General features: G+C 40.5%; 1 protein-coding gene across 1 annotated transcript in view; it reads right to left on the bottom strand.

Annotated features, from left to right (window-relative positions):
- PCDH15 (protocadherin-related 15) overlaps positions 1 to 18,004 on the bottom strand; it is a gene marked incomplete at its 5' end in the record, with an annotated part of 305,454 nt that overhangs the window by 280,285 nt on the left and 7,165 nt on the right. The window contains one exon of the mRNA XM_014966628.1: positions 474 to 680. Within this exon, the coding sequence (XP_014822114.1) occupies positions 474 to 680 (207 nt within the window). The remainder of the gene's footprint in view (positions 1 to 473; positions 681 to 18,004) is intronic.

The raw sequence follows: 18,004 nt of genomic DNA, 5'->3' as shown, positions 1-18,004 counted from the left end.
CCAGTTTTTATTATGAGTAATGTTAGTATCAGAATCTGGGCAGAGCAAATAATGGATTGAACTTTCAGCCTCCTGCCCCCCCTATTCGTCTTCTTCCTGCTTTGTTCCAGCTATTACTTCCTTCCACTTTGAGCTTCTCTCTCCCATTTTCCCACACTGTGTGGCAGGTTCATCCTTCTCGCAAAATGCACCTTTTTTTTTCTCTTCACACTAAGCATCAATTGTCTCTAAGAGAAGGCAGTCCTAAGGAGAGCTGAGTAAAATACAGGTTAGTTTTGCAGTTCAGACGCACTTTCAAATCTATTTGAACTCAGAATGAAAACAAAAAAGAAACCGTAACAATATTAGATTTTTTAAAAATTATTCATTGATCAAAACAGTCTTGTCTCAACAAAAAGAAAGACGAAAAAAAGAACTCTGCAAATAATAAAAATGTAAATACCATTGTGACACTATACAAGAAGGAGACATACCTCCTCTACATCGTTGTCCAACACTACAATTTGCAGCGGAGAAGTCAGGTTCTGGTTATCAGAAACAGTCGTTCCCACCGGGGAGGATTCGAGGATGAAGCCCTCGTATGTGGATCTTGTGAAGTAAGGCTTCTGATTGTTCTCATCAAGGATTTCGATATGCAGATTGGCAAAGGCAGGAAGAGGATGGCCGTTGTCTTGTTCAGCCTAAAAATTTTTTGACAATTGAGTCAAAGGCTCTCAGCCAAGTAAAATAACGAAAAGTTACTGTCTTAACTATGAGTTACAACCCAGTCATAAAAATTAATAACTTTGTATGAATCACCCTATTAGGAAACTTAGCATTATGAAAAAAAGCAACACCAACCAAAAATTAGCTAAGATAGAAGAACAAAGGGTTTTAAATACTCCCAATGAAACTCAAAGCCATACAGCACATGTGCAAACACAGTTCCTTAAACTATGGCTATTCAGAGTTTTGGGAAATTTTCACAGGATGAAAGAAAACTGGGAACTGCTGATTGCACAACAGAACCTACACCCAAATCACCAGCAGGAGAGTTAAAACCAAACCGACAAAGGCACACGTGGACATACGGTACTCACTACAGACCACTGGAAAAGCATATTGTCCTGGATACAACTCTTTCTCCCTCTCCCCAGATTCCATCTTTCTAGTGTTAGATGAGTGGGGGTTTAATTTTGGTTTAGCCTATTTTGGAATGTCAAGCAAAAGTCTTTACCTCAATTAATAACCCTCACTTTTCAATGGCAACACCTCACCCACCGAGATTTACTCACTGATACAGTTTCACCTGATCTTTTTATTTTCCAGCTTCCTAAATATAAAAGCACTAGTTGCCCCTTCCAGTGTGTTAATCCAATATAAACATATGATGTTGCTTTCTTTTTAAATTACTACCTATGACTAATTAAAGTACATAAACAAGGGAAGTAGAAGACAAGAAGTAGTTTGTTCTTTAATTTATAAAGGGCAAACCCCTTTTAATTATACTCCTGCCCATGTGCCTGTAGTAAGGCCGTGGTAGGGTACTGTGGGACAGTCTCCTATTCCTGTGGCTTCACTGCTAAAAGCTGTAAGCACACGGACCCTGGGACTACAACAGCAGTGCATTATTACCTTTATTATTTTTTATTTATTATTTTTATTTATAATTCATTATTTTACCTTCCTGCATGCGTGGGAGGTGCATTGTGCAATGAACTTCTCAGGGGTAAAAATACTTCAGGGGAGAAAGAACAGTACCTAAATGATCGTAGGTCACAGTACTTTCTGTTTGCAGAGATTTTATTTTCATTCTGGTATTTCCCCCATTTCAAAACAGATAATTCTTCATTTTTCAAATCCAACATCCAAGAAGCCTTTTTCTGGACACATGCCATTTTGATTTCATCAACTAGTTATTTTTAATTTCTTCTTTTGACACATTTTTTTTTCTGTCTGCAAAATGTTAATTCTGGATACAGCTTTGCTCTGTTTACCAAGCAACAACAGTATGCTGTTGACGATAAAAAAATCCATTTCAAGTAAAAAGAAGTATAAACATCAAAATTGCTATTTTGTTGAAAGTAGGTGATGACAACTTTAGTAATTCATAAGAAAATAATTCAAAACACTCAGTTCTCAGGAAAAAGGTATTTTTCTCTTTAAAATACATCAGAATTACTCTTGACCAAGAGATGGGCAGCAGTGATACTGGTGCAGATTTAAAAGCAACCACCAACTTCTCTGCTTCTATGTGGCTATTTTCTGGCTCATTAGAATAAGGTCAGCTCTGGAAAGTGGATTTATGTAAGCAGGCACTAGTATCTGAAATATCTTTTCCTAAGAGATTAATTTGTTAATGAGACAAAACTCCAAGAAATTGGAAGTTCTGCAAGTTAATTCATTGGCACATTAAGATTTCAGTAACCCGGGTGCAGGAGGCAACATATTTATCTCCTGCTGTTCTTACATATTTCTAGGATACAAGATACTACCAGTGATCAAACCTGTAATTTCCTCGAGTAATTACTATCATATTAAGTATGAGTATCTTTTTTTTTTCAGCCAGCTTCAATTATTCATATTCAAATAAAACAAATAATAGGAAAACAGTACACCAGGCTCCCATCCACCCTAGGACACTGATGCTTCTGGGTGATCCCAGCCAATTTTGGGTGAGAGAGTTTGCCTTCACACTAGTCATTGTAAGAGAATCACGTATATTGGGTTTATTAGCACTGAATTAGAAACCTTCCAGTTACACTGAATGTCATTGAACAGAGCAGCACTCAAAACAGCCCTGGGGAAATCCGTGTCCTGTGAAAGTTAACAGCAATGTATTTCAAATCCAACACAGCAGTAGGTGGCAATAGCATTGGAGACTGGAAAAGTAACCCCCAAACCCTGAACATAATTTACAGAAGTGAGATTTATCTTGAAGTTGATGCTCCACTGAATGAATATGAACTTTACATATAAAAACTAACGCCACCAAAATTACTTGAAAGTATTCTGGGTACTGATCCAGTAGGATGAAACCTCAAAAACGTCCCAACATGGAGAGGTTTTGCCTGTTAATATACCAAATATCTCAGAAACAAGACTGCTCTACAAGCAACAAATACGTACTTATCCAATTCTCTTTTATAAGCAGATCTATGGCTGAGCATCATTGAATAATCTGTTCCATTTCAAGAAAAATAGGCCTCTTCACAGTAAAAACTTTACATACAACTGCTGCAAGTTTCTTCACAACAAACCTTGATGTTCCTTGCAACTGCTACAAAGAGATTCTAAAAAAAGGTAAATGCAAAGAACAGAGGGTCCCAACCATCTCAACAGGTTGAACTGCCACAACAATGGCCTTGCCTTAAAGCATAAATGATCACAGACCCCATCCTGGGTTAAAAGAGGAAATATTAGTCTATGTGGGGTGTTTCCTACATCCTTGCCACAGTGTCTTTCTGAAGGAGAAGACAGTGCTCTAAGTTACAGATGGCCAAGTACAAAGAAGGACGTGTGTTCCTGAGATTGGTCTTCACATTTGAGGCCCTGGAGCCCAAAATTACAATGATTCCTTCCTCAGTAGCACTTCAACTCAAAAGCACTTCAACTCTGCACGTGCTTTGTTCACCAGGCCAGGTACACTGGTCAAAATAATTAACTTTGGCCTCCTCATTTGAGAATTGGGCAAAATTAGGCAGCCAATACTTCAGAAAGTCACAGTCACTTCCCAACTGCTTGTTGCCAGCAACAAGCATTTCTCACAGCACCAGGACATAGTATTAATGCTACACCAGGACACAACTCAACTTCAGCCTTTCACTCCCTCAGCAAGCACTCAACTGCAAGGCTACCACGTGAAACCCACCACATCCAGCTCACCTCTTTTGCCATTTAATTAAGCTTTGTTTCCAAAGACACCTACACTTAGGAAAAAAAAGCAAGCTTCGGAAAGCATCAATGAAAGTGTCTCCTTTCCAGAACGAATCCATAAATCAATCACGGTAGGACTGGAAACCCACAAAGCGTCAGAGCTCAGCTCTTGGGGGTTTTATCCAGAACGAATCCATAAATCAATCACGGTAGGACTGGAAACCCGCAAAGTGTCAGAGCTCGGCTCTTGGGGGTTCCTAGTAGACAACAGGATGCCCATGAGCCAGCAATGGGCCCTTGTGGCCAACAAGGCCAATGGCATCCTGGGGGGCATCAGGAAGAGTGTGAGCAGCAGGTGGAGGGAGGTCATCCTGCCCCTCTGCTCTGCCCTGGGGAGGCCCCATCTGGAGCACTGGGTCCAGTTCTGGGCTCCCCAGCTCCAGAAGGACAGGGAACTGCTGGAGAGGGCACAGCAGAGGCTACAGAGATGATGAGGGGCCTGGAGCATCTCTCTTAGGAGGAGAGGCTTAGGGACTTTTTAGGGTCTTTTTAGTCTGGAGAAGAGAAGACTGAGGGGGGATCTGATCAACACCTATAAACCCACCAAGGGTGGGTGTCAGGAGGATGGGGCTAGTCTTTTTTCAGTGGTGCCCAGGGACAGGACAAGAGGAAATGGGCACAAACTTGAACATAAGAAGTTCCACCTAAACATGAGGAGGAACTTCTTTCCTGTGAGGGTGGCAGAGCCCTGGCAGAGGCTGCCCAGAGAGGTGGTGGAGTCTCCTTCTCTGGAGATACTCAAACCCACCCAGACACGTTTCTGTGCAACCTGCTGTGGGTGGACCTGCTTTGGCAGGGTGTTGGACTAGATGATCTCCAGAGGTCCCTTCCAACCCCATTCATTCTGTGATTCTGTGGTTCGGTGCTTAGGCACAGGAGGTGAGACAGGTAAGATTGCATCCCTTCCAACCCCACATCATTCTGTGGTTCGGTGCTTAGGCACTGGAGGTGAGACAGGTAAGATTGCACCCACTCTGCTGCCCTACCCACCTAGCTCGTCACCAACACCAAACAGCACACCCCAGTGACAAACTCAGGACCTCTTCAAGGGCCAGGCAGCATTAGGTACAGCAGTGTCTGAGACCTAAGGAAAGCAAGGGTAGGTGGATGCTTCCTCCAGAGACAGCAGATGCTCAGGCTCAGAGGACCAGTCAGCTGCTCAGTGTGAAACACCTCTGGTAAAATGAATGAGGGGTCTTGGTGAAGGTGCTCACATTGGAAGTAGATTTCTTTGTGAGCTATTTAACAGCATCATTTCACATAGTCTGCAATTGTAGCAGGAACTAACCTGAGAAGAAAATGTGGAGACCTTTTAAGTATTTCAACAGCACCAGGAAGAAGGTGAGTTATTTCAGTATTTGCTCATCCCTCCTCCAAAAGATCTCATCTGGTCAACATGACAAGATAGCATTTGCCCATCGCCTAGCACTTGGGCAGAACAGTCCTTGAGAAGGGACGAGATTTCTGTAGGATGGAGGGGAAAAGTGAATGAATTTTACAAGAAATCCTGTTGGAATAAAATTTTGGATATGTTACCTTGAAATATCTTCCATAAACACCACTATACAGTGGATTAATTTATAAAGGCTTGCATTTAATTTATCCTTGTGGCTGAAGAGATGTCTACATTAAATAGCTATTTGAGAAAATACAGAAACACACCTGGGAACGGATTAGGACCTCATCTTTGCTGCTTTAAATGTTTCCTCACAAGGATCATTCCTTTCTTGGTGTAAAACTCAAGCTTCAAGAAACACTTCCTTTTGCATGAAACCTTTATCAGGCCTGATAGTCTCTAAATTTCCCTCCTGAAAATGCCCACTCTAGCTTGTGTACACACACACACCCTTTTGGTCTGGAAAAGAAAAATCACCATCATATCCCAAGAAACGCTACTAAATATTTCCACATTCCTTTGTCGTTCTGTCTTGTCTTACTTTGCTGACGACCTGGCACAGGCAACCACCCACAAAAGAGCATGCTTTTGACAGTTTTAAAAATTCATATAGTACCTTTCTGATCCAGTTGAAATAGACATGCTCTCTTTGCCACAAGGATGAAAACATTGGAAGTAGTGCCTAAAATAACAATAGAACTTATCACAGACCTTCTGGCCCCCAAAAAATCAAAGTAGGTTATCACCATCTAATAAATAACCAATAATGTCTGAAATAGCCAATAATGTCTGAAACCTACAGAGGTGCAAAACTAGAAGAATAAATACCAGTGGTGAAAACAGTCTAGTTTACACCCATAGCAGCCCTAAGAATTTTTCTTGGAACCAACCCACGCAACCAATCTCTCCATTACAATGATTTTTTTCACATACAATTTGACCAAAGGGTTTGCTGAAATTAGTGCCACCAGCCTTTTCCTTCTTCACAACCAAAGCTTTTTTAAATTGCAGTTAGGTCCCACAGTCATTTGCTCTGTGCTATAACAATCCTTTTAATTCCCTGAGCAACTTAATACTTTTATTCAACAAAATGGATTTTAGACATTGTTCTCCTTGTGCTTCTGTAGCCTAAGCCTGTTACAGCTAAACCAATCAGGTTACCTTCTGGAGATTGCTTCTTTTCAAATACGATCAAACCATTGTTTTTTCTCTCTGGATATAGTATGTAAAATGCCTAAGTCACAACAAGGTACTTGAACTTACTTTTGTGATCGCTCATGAAATATCCAGAAGTAGATGAAATATTTCCTTGATGGATAAATATATCTTTGAATTTTTATTCTATGGCTAGACTGATTTTTTAATAACATTAAAAAATCATGGCTTACTTGATATAATTCCATAAAATAATACTATGTCTTTTATTTCTTCCAATCCAAGGATAAGGATACCTACACTCCAACACAGAACTGTTTAGCTTAAGATTGAGATAAAACTTGCAAAATATCTGCACCATCACACATGCAATCCCATGCAAAAAAAAAAAGGCATCCTCATTATTTATATGTTTATGTGAAGCAAAAAACCACCACCACAATTTGAAGAAGATTCACAATATATTTTAAAAATTACCATTGGCTTAAGGTGAATGAGCGTGTTCTGTTTCCATTGGAAGTTAATGTGGGATTTAGAATTGATGCATCCATTTAAGCATGCTGTTAAAAGGATTACACCAAACTTTACCCCAAGAAAATAACAACATAAACAAGTCCGAGAGAACCTCTAGTAGGCCAGTAGGGCCTCTCTCATAGAGACTATTTGACAACCATTTTTGTGCATCCTGTAACTTACGTCATTTTTCACTCCAGTTAATTTTCACACATATCTCAACAAGAACAATAAAAGTTATAAATTTAGTGGCTGTAATTGCTTCCAGTCTTGCACTCATCTCTTCCCCAAAGACCACCAAAATCCTCTGTGCTTCCCCTGCCATAGATTATACCCTAGCATTTCAAGAGATACAGTAAAAGAAGTAAGAAAAAGCCTCTGGGAAACACATTTGATAGCTCACTGAAGGAGAAGCGGTTTTGGAGAACTGCAGGCAGGTAACTTCAGATCTTCTACTTAATACAAGAACAAGGAAAGAGCCCAGGAACTTCAGACACTCAAACTCGACTTCAAGCTGCTTCAAGAAGATGGAAACATCATATAGTATTTAAACCAATGTAATTTTAAAAAGGGGCAGTCAGCACAGATACAGAGAAGGACCAGGCTGGATGGGGCTTTGAGCAGCCTGGTCTGGTGGGAGGTGTCCCTGCCCAGGGGAGAAGGGCTGAAACTCGATGATCTTGAAAGTCCCTTCCAACCCAAACCATTCTATGATTCTATGGAAGGTCTGACAAAGTTGCTTCTTTTAAGTGCGTAACTAAATTGGGAGATAAAGGTGAAACCAGGGACATAATTTATCTAGATTTTAGGTAAGCTGTAGGATTGTATATCACACCAGATTAATTTACAAGGTCAGAAAGTACAGCATAAGAAAAGAACTACTGAAATGGATACAAAATTGGCTTAAGGACAAGAAGCAGAGAGTATCTTTAGAACACAGAAGAAATTTTACTTTACCATCAGTAAAGCTTGTGATGTGGCAGTGAAATGAAATTGGCACATAATGTGTCTAGACACTATGCTTAAAAAAATCACCCCAAAACTTACATTTTTTTCTTCATGTATCAAGTGACTTCAGTGTCAGTAAGGCTTACGATGCTGTAGTGCAGGGAACAGCATTGCTTACAGCTGCCCACCTTTCCAAATAATGAAACTCTTCTTCCCTTCAGTTAAAATAAAATGCCAACCATGAAGCCATTATATCAAGTTTTAAGTGACAGGTGTTTCAGTTTTAAATGAAAAAATGTGTTTACTGCAGAAAGAAAATGCAGCTGTTTCTGTAAATAGAAGACATTACAGAACTTTCTATTAAGGATTTTAATATTTTTGTTGCTCTGTGAGTAATGACACACAATTTAGGGTCAATCTTGACTCACAGTCACTGGTCTTTCTAATATATATCTGTGACAATGGTCTAAATGCAAAGAAAAACATTTACCATGCTGAGATGCTGCTAAATATGGGAAAAACTTGCTATTTTCAATACGCATGTGATAACTTTGGAGAAAGACTGACATGGAGAAACATTTTATTGATGTATAGGAAGAGGTTTGGTTTTTCCTTAACCCCTTTTTTTTTTTCCTCTCTCCTTATTCCCAGACACAAGATCTGTCTCTGCACTCAGATTTTCAGTTCTACAGCAACCTTTATCACCGTATTAGAAAAAAAGGCTGCCTCAAAGAAAACAGAAATTTCCAGACTATTTGGACTAGGTACGCTTCTGTGACAGTGATAAACCAAGAGAAGTAATTGAATGCAGAGTTCATATAAGGAATGAACATTTGAAAAGCTAATTTAAAAAGCAGTTATTGTACTTAATGCCTACAAGAGATGCACAGCAGTTCAGCCAAACTAATGATTTTGAAGATTTCATCATTGTCAGGAAGTGGATTGAACAACTATTTAATGAAAATACATTTCTTCCATTCTTTTTCTAATCTGTCACCATGAGTACAAAACCACTTTCATTTGTTCAGTTCATGCTCTGTTTTGAGGCAGAGCAATCACTCGGTTTCCCATTAGAGCAAATACATCTCTGCTGTTGTGCAGGACCATCAGAACAGACTATCTTCAGCTGCATTTCAAGAGAGATACACAAAACCAAAGAGGTTGCAGAGCAAGGGTGATATATTTTTGGAATGCTGTACTTGTCATGTGGGATATATTTTATTGCCCACTCAGAGGGATTTGAGAGAAAACAACATTTAGGATGATGAGCTTTTTAACATAGAGGTTACTTTCTAGTGACCTATTCAATAGCAATCACTGTGAAGTTTTCTTACTGTCCTCAACTGCTACAGCTCGGACATGTACTTTCAATGAGTAAGTCTTTACCATGTTGATTAAACCAAATAAATGGGGCTTTACTGTTTGTGCTGAAATCCCTATATGCCACCATTTTAAAATGTAGAAGAGCAAAGAAAAGTAAGCACAAATCCTCTTAAATGCAGGAGAAGATATTCTTTGAGATACACTGGAAGATGGGAAAATTAGAACTACAAGGAACAAAGATAACAAATAAAGGCCAATAGATGCATGGAACCAAGAGATCAAAATTGGATGAGAAGATTTGGAGGCTGACATAATCACAAAAGACTCCCAACCATTGCAAATCCAAAGTTTCTGAAGTGGTGAAAAAAAGTCAGATAATTTGGGACATTTTAAGTCTCAAAAAACATGGACTTTGGACTATTTCTGTAACAGCAGTCCAGAGATTTCCAATCTAGTGAGCCTCATTTGCTGCACGTTTTCTCATTGCCTGCTCGCATTCTGGTTTTTTGGAACTCATAATAAAAGAACAACATGAGATAACTGTACTAGACCAAACCAATAATCCATCCAGTGCAAAACCACGGTTGCAGCTTCAGCCAAAGACAGAAGCTTAGAGAAGAATGTAACCAGCTCACATTTCCCTGGAGTTCTCTTTACATCAACGGATTTTCCTTCCACGAGTCAGCCCTGCCTCCCCTTGAGCCCACATCAGCTTTCAGCCCCACATGGCTGCCTGTCAAAGCAGACGAACTGTGTCAGATGAAAAACAGCCTTATTTTGTCTGTTTTAAACTTGCCACCTACTTGTTTCGTTTGATAAGTCCTAGCTCTTGCATGGCAGGAGACAGTGAACTATTGATTCCTCTTCACTCTCAGGACTGTTACAGTATGTTTTATGGGTGTCTATCGTATCTTCTTCCTTCCTCTCCCGATATCAACCTGCATAGATTTTGCTCTGTCCTTTCTGTGATAGAGACCAGAGTTTCCATTGTGGTCAAGACACTCGTGCTGCCTGGATCTATAATGTACCACAGTCATTTTTCATATGTTCTGCTCTTTACTTTTCCTAAGGATTTCTAACATTCAGTTTGACTTTTTTTTTTTTTTTGACAGCCACAGATGACTGAGACAACCTTCACACTCAGTTATCACACTTTCAAATGCCAAGATCTAACTCCCAAGTCAAGTCAGAACCCAGCATTTTGTGTCTAAGACCAAGATGATCTTTTCTGACTTGCTTCACTTTATTTTTAAACTATGCATAACTTTATCAGCCATTTTATCATCCACTCGTTTGGTCCCACAAAGTCCTTCTGCAATTTTACAGTCAATCCTGATCTTTACTACCAGAATGGTAGGGGTGGGGCAACAGGCTAATCAACCTAGTCAGGAGATAATGACCAGCAACCCAGTGAGGAAGCGGTGGACCCAGGTTGGCAAGCAAAGCCAGCAGGGTGATATGAGCAGGAGGGACCCCATAATCATTTAAGCTTGGCTGAAGGGGCATCACCCTCGTATGCATAGAAATAAGGAAATGCCAACAGAACAGGATTAAAGATGAAGCTTTCATAGCCCTTCTGGGAAACCAGCGCGACCATATGTCCCCCTGGCCCCAAGTTTCTGTCCACTAATACACACAGCATAGGAGCAGACTTTGGCCTACTTAGGAATCTAACTGCTAGGATCCTGACAGTCAGGAGTCCTCAGCACAGGAGGGACATGGACCTGTTGGAATGGATCCAGGGGAGGGTCATGAAAATATGGACCTGTTGGAACGGGTCCACGGGAGGGTCATGAAAATGGCTGGAGCACCTCTGCTGTGAGGACAGGCTGAGAGAGTTGGCTTTGTTCAGCCTGGAGAAGAGAAGGCTCCAGGGAGACCTTAGAGCCCCTGAAGGGGGGCCTACAAGAAAGCTGGAGAGGGATTTTTTTTACAAGGGCATCGAGGGGTAATGGTTTTAAACTGAAAGAGTGGAGATTTATATTAGATACTAGAAAGAAATTACTTCCTGTGAGGGTGGTGAGAGCCTGGCCCAGGTTGCCCAGCGAAGCTGTGGCTGCCCCATCCCTGGAGGGGTTCAAGGCCAGGCTGGATGGGGCTTGGAGCAACCTGGTCTGGTGGGAGGTGTCCCTGCCCAGGGCAGGGGGTTGGAACTAGATGATCTTTAAGGTCCCTTCCAACTTACTCTGTTCTACAAATCTATGATTCCTGGGACGGATAGGAGAACAGGCCCACAAATTCATGCCAGGCCACTGTCACAACAATATTCATGTAATAAAATTAATGCACCATTGGCACTTTTTATTTGTAGCCAAGCTTCACACATAATTTTCCTTCATTAATATGGAATTCGGCCTGGCTGATAGTCAGGCTCAGTCTCCACACGCATACTCAAAGCAATTACAACTCACTTATTCAGACCTGCTGTGCCTAGTCACTGCCTATATAAATGCCACAGCCAATACGGCAGGGGGAAGCCTTTTAAAAACTGGAAATCACGCTCCATTCAAAGATTCAAGCCTGGAGAATAAACAGAGTCGATATTACTGCTGGAAAGTTCAACATCACTTCTTGCAGAAATGGACCCCAAACCAATTTTCTTGTAACACTGGAATTTCGAACAGTCTGTTCAACTCTGACATACAGCGTTGACCTTCTGTTACCACCTAAACAATAAGGAAACACAATCCCAAGACAGAATTGTTTCTATGGTATTATCTGTCATGAGGTTAATGCCCTGACTGAAACACCATCTGGGGCTAACAGATTTTTGAGATAGTACATGAGATACGGAAAATACTCTGTAAGGATATTCTTCAAAATAGTCTGCACAGCTGCAGTACGGTGCTGAAGTACACTTCTGTCACCAATGCTGTTGGCAAGGCACCAAAAAAAATCAAGCAGCCGTGACACAGCGCAATTCTTTTTGTAAGAGCCTATTCCTGAAGAGGTGTAAAACTTTCAGATTCAAGGAAAAGTCTTATGAATAAGTCAGGCTACAAATGTTATTTGAAGACGGGAAACTTATTCCCACCCCATTTTTTTTTTTTTTAATCTAATTGGAATTTTTATTGAGGTGTCCAATCTACATGAATCTTCCCAATTTCCCAATGGCACAAATACAATCCAATACATCAGACAGTGGTTTGTTGTATGAAAACCTACTCTAAAACTTCATTATAAATCTAATTTCGCCAGTAAACAGGTGTCCACATGAGATTAAAAAAACATTCCTCTATTTTTCCACTTCATGTTATAATATTCAAAGTATTTTTAGTCTTTAATACAAGTATCCCCTTGCCATTAAAAACAGAAAATCAATTCTTGCAAGAGAAATAAAATTCCTACCCTAATTTTAAATCTGACATACATGCATTTTCTTTACATTGGAGAAAATTTGGGGTATTGATTGTTCTCGGTAAATAGCATAGACTAGAGAGATACAACCATAATGGGAACAGGTATGCCTATACTTCATCAGCCTCAAAATACTTCGAGTCTTTTTTTTTTTTGTTGCAACTCCCACAGGTTTTACAGCAAATGGACAAAATTACTGCTCCTTCCTTACTTACATGATACCAACCCACTGCAATATCGATGTATTGGAGAACCAGAGCTGACTTCTAGCCTATATTATCAACTGGTTTTGCAACAGTTGTTAAGGAAACACTTTGCCTACCTCCTGTCTTCTGTATTATTATTAATATTTCTAGTAGGATCATAGTTGACAAAATTTATGTAATCATATTAAATGACATGACTTTGTTCATTTATAGGAGGATCCCTTTTAGCTTTGCAAGACACTGAAAGAATCTAAGAAGTCACAATTGTTTTCATTATTTTATAAAGCAAAAACTCTTTATGATTTGCTGGTGACAATTTCTCTGCCAAATCTTCACACGTGCATTCTTAGGGTTGGATCGACAACCCTTGTGGTAGTGTAACTCCTCAGCCTGAAAGCCACGAGTTCCTAAATTACCATTCAGCGTGAGTGATTTTATCAAAATCTGTTCTCTTACAGGTGTGGTATATTCCTCCACAGTGTAGCACTTTCATTCATGAGTATTTCACTGACTATGCAAGCACATCTAGCCTTCAGTAGTCCATCCACTTCGCAAACTGATTTTAATAGAACTGTCAGGTTAGATTTTGTCTGATTGATAAATAACCAATGTTCAAATAGGAAAGGATCAAAGAGCATCAATTTGGTTAATTCTTCTATTTGTTTCATGATATACATGCTTCCAAAACAATCCAAAAACTCACTAACACTTTTTCAAGCTAGTAACAAGAATCTAGACTCATATCTACTGTGCAATGGTCATGTTTTTTCCAGAAGGGTGATCAAAGCTGGTGCCATTTTCTTCAAGCAGCTACATCCCCTTCTACAAGGGAAGAGGTATCAGAGGTGAAGTTAACACTGCTGAGGACTAAACTGAGTACAGGCCTTCCTGTTACACATCATTGTCCTCCAGGAGAAAGATCACTAGTGTAGTGACAATGTTAAGGAAATGTAGTTTTAATAGGTTTATTATTTTATTGAGAATCTCAGGAGGTGTTTCAGCAAGGCTGCAGATCAAAGATGTCATTACGTTTTAGTGTCTGAGGTTGCTGAAAGTGTGCTCCCTCTCACTGTACCTTTGGTTTCATTTCTCTAGCAACCACCTTCAGTAAAGCAGGACTATCTGCTCCAGAGAAGATTCTTCTCTCTCCAAATTGTCTGCTTTCAAAAGGTACAGGCAAGTCCATGCCTATATGGACATAGTTTTTCAAACAACACACATATGTATTTATAAATAAAACTTACTCCAAAACTGATTTCAAAAAAGGAATTAGCATTATTGGGTGTGTTTCTGCATCTCAGGAACGATCTTTTATAATGGAAGCAACAGTAAGTAAAGGGAAAGAACAGCCTTACATATTTTGGTCTCTTACATTTTAGTTACAGTATTATTAACCCTGGAAAACCCTTTGAGTAAAAAGGCACTAAATCCACACACTTATTATGACAGCTTTGCAGGGAATGGAAGCGACAGGAGCTTCCCTGCAAGGGTCAACAAGTTTGCCCTCTTGCTTATCATCAAGTGTGTACAGGAGACAGCAGGGAGGCTGAAAACTGGCAATTCTTATTAAAAAATTTAGCTTTTTCCATTGTTTACCTATTTGAGGATTCAACATTTATCAGCAATGCAGTTCTTACACCACAGATGAGCGCACCAATTTCCCATACGCCCTACTTCACGCATTCTAATATTCATCTATTGACTTAACCACCTTTTCCATTTCGCTGTTTTCCCTAATATTTTGGTAGGAAAAAAAAAAAATATTGATCTCCTGATATCAGAGGGAATATTTTAAAGATTAAATTTAGTGAGTCCTGCAAAAATAGTGTGAAGGGAAACTTCCCACATTGAACCCCTCCAGATAAAATAGAATCAGATTCAACAACTTCAACACTGTGAGAAATGCAAACTTGAGAACATGCAACACAAGAATCTGAATACTTGATTCGGTACAAGCCAGAGACATTATAACAGTTCAAAAGGTCCCCGAACAACACAGCATTATAACTTTTATTATTCTAGCAGGTGGCATATTATCATTCTTACAGACTGATAATTTTCCTTATTATCCCCTTGACTGCACATATAACACAGCAATATGAACCTAATAATGCTTAGAAACATTTCCATTAACAGCAGAGCTTGCTATTTAGGCACACAGGATGTGGTACCATACCAATGTAATTGATTTTTTTAATTGATGTATTATCCTACTGTATATGGCTGCTGAATTTTGACAGCAATAACAACGAAACCAAACAAAGTGCTAAAGGGCTTTAACCCATAACTTCTCAGCCTGTTTATTTAGCTATTAACCCACCTAAGTTTCTTCAGCTGTCCCAGTATCAGCAGAACTCCACAACAGGAGGTAAACTCAAAACCAGACTATTATAAAAGAATCCAATCACAAGTTATTTCACTCTAAGCGTATACAAACTTTGTACTTGGATGCACACACAATCAGCTGAGGTAGGAAATTAACAAAAGCATTTTAAAAGTGCCAAGCTATTCAAAATTCCTGAAAAAAAAAAAAAAAACAAACCTGCAATTTTGTTTCATCATCTGTCATACTATACTCACAGTTATATTCCTTGGAAGATATGGAAAGGACATTATTCTCTAATAAACTTGCTAACATTTTCCCAGAGAAACTGCTGCCCTCTGCAAGATGCACAGAGGGAGCCTGCAAATCCATCCCTAACTCTCTGCAGAATAAATACTCAGAGTTAGTATGAAAAAAAAAATAGAAGAATTGCTACAGTGACACAGGTACGAGCCACAGTCAACGTGTGCATGGCCACACATAGGCACAGCCACAGTGAAGGACCAAGGTTGGTCTGCCACACCATATTTGTGTATGTTCCTTCAACCCTCCTTATTTTAAGAGCAGAAGTGTGTATCATTGCTCCCCTCACTCCCAAATGACTGAAAGGCTGAGTTTTGCTTCTGCTCGGAAGGAAAAAAAAAAAAGAAGAAAATCCTACTCAGATTTTCCCTGAGGAATAGCAAACATTGTGGTCTGACTGCACGAGAGGCCAAAAGCATCGAGGCAGGGAGTTAGCAAAACCATGGCATGTGAGGAACAATCCTCGCCACCAATACAAACTAGGGGGTGAGGTATTGGAATAGATAGCAGATAGCAGCCTTCCAGTACCTGAAGGGAGCCTACAGGAAGGCTGGGGAGAGCCTGTTTACAAAGGCCTGTGGTGACAGGACGAGGGGCAATGGCTTCAAGCTGGAGGGGAACAGATTTAGACTGGAGATGAGGAGAGGGTTCTTCACTGTGAGGGTGGTGGAGCACTGGAACAGGTTGCCCAGGGAGGTGGTTGAGGCCCCATCCCTGGAGATATTCAAGGTGAGGCTCGATGAAGCCCTGGGCAACCTGGTCTAGTTGGGGGTGTCCCTGCTGACTGCGGGGAGGTTGGACTAGATGGCCTTTGGAGGTCCCTTCCAGCCTGGGCAATTCTATGAGTCTATGATTGCCAAGAGGTTCACGGGCCAGCATAGAAGAAGGAGCTCCTCTTGCCAAGGGGACTGCCTGCTGCCAGTGCCACCATTAACACCCCCATAAAGAATGGAGGGCGAAGAGAGGCAAACAAATAATTATTACCATGTGAGTGCAATCCTTGTATTTAGAAACAGATTCATTAATACTAACATGCACAGCAAGAGCTTTATGATATCCGTGCATTAAAACATACTGCAGTTTGGAAAGCTCACTCTCTCACGAGGGGTAACTGGCACAAGCTGGACCATGGGAAGTTCCACTCAAATATGAGAAAAAACTTCTTTGGGGTGAGGGTGACAGAGCCCTGGAAGAGGCTGCCCAGGGAGGGTGTGGAGTCCCCTTCTCTGGAGATTTTCAAGCCCCACCTGGATGCTCCTGAGTAACATGCTCTGACAAGCTCTGGGCAATCCTGCTTCAGCAGGGGAGTTGGGCTAGATGATCTCTGTGGTCCCTTCCAACTCTAAAAATTCAGTGAAAAAAATTCAGTGAAATTTAGTGATAGGTTTGGGTTTTTTTGGTTGTGTTTTGTTTTGTTTGTTTAATCAGAGTTAGGTTGATGGTTGGACTAGATGATCTTAAAGGTCCCTTCCAACCTGGACAATTCTATGATTCTACATAAAATACACCAGTTAGTACACGAGTGAGCAGCTACTTTAAAACAGACTCCTGTGATTTCTTTCTTTTTTTAATCGCTCCTTTGCTTATCAATAGAATCATAGAATTGCCCAGGTTGGAAGGGACCTTTAGTTGGTCGTTGACGAACTAGATGGCAGGACATCTAGTCCAACCATCAACCTCACTCTGATAAAAACCATCACTAAACCATGTCTCTAAGCACTAGGTCGACCCGGCTTTTAAATCCCTCCAGGGATGGGGCCTCAACCCCTTCCCTGGGCAGCCCAGTCCAAGGCTTCAGAACCCTTTCCGGGTCAACATTTTCCCTACTCTCCAATCTGAACCTCCCCTGGAGCAACTTGAGGCCATTTCCCCTTGTCCCATCGCCTGGGACTTGGGAGAAGAGACCAACCTCCCCCCCCGGCTACACCCTCCTTTCAGCAAAACCAATACAATGTTCTGTGTCGTTAGAAAACAGATTTAGGGACAACTCCAGACTGTCTCCAAAGGAACCAAACGTAATTGTCCTCTATTCGCATTAGAGACCACCTTCACTGAACTGACTTCTGCAGTCTGTTCATGCAAATTTCACCTGCAGCCAATCTAAAGGCATTGTACAATTTTGCTCCAAGTAATATTTTAGTACATTATAATAAGTTTAGCAATTAAATACTGATATCATCACCTCCTATTCTTTTCCTCTTAACACTTGAATTGGCAAAGCAAGCAGTAAACACTGGAAATATTTCATACTTGCAAAACTGGGACTCAGTAGCCAGATGAAGGATACATTTTGATATTTTCTGCAAAGACACACTCTTCACAGCGAACTGATATGTCCTTTGATCACTTGGCTCAGTAAGAAGAACTGCAGACTGTTATCTAGTCAGACTGTAAAATTAAGGAGAGTGCAGTACGGATGGAAGAGGAAAGAAGCCAACTCTCCTCATCAATGGCAGGAGTTGAAAAGATCAACCCCACAGAAGAGTTTTATGCCTTTTACCAGCAATAAGAGCCAAATGAGATCAGCCCTGGTTATGTTTCAGAAGCTTTCTTTTCATTCAGCAG

The sequence above is a fragment of the Calidris pugnax genome, unplaced genomic scaffold, assembly GCF_001431845.1.
Source record: "Calidris pugnax isolate Ruff unplaced genomic scaffold, ASM143184v1 scaffold53, whole genome shotgun sequence".
Classification (NCBI taxonomy): Eukaryota; Metazoa; Chordata; class Aves; order Charadriiformes; family Scolopacidae; genus Calidris; species Calidris pugnax.
Note: the sequence above shows the minus strand (reverse complement) of the source record. Positions and strands in the feature narration are given on the sequence as shown.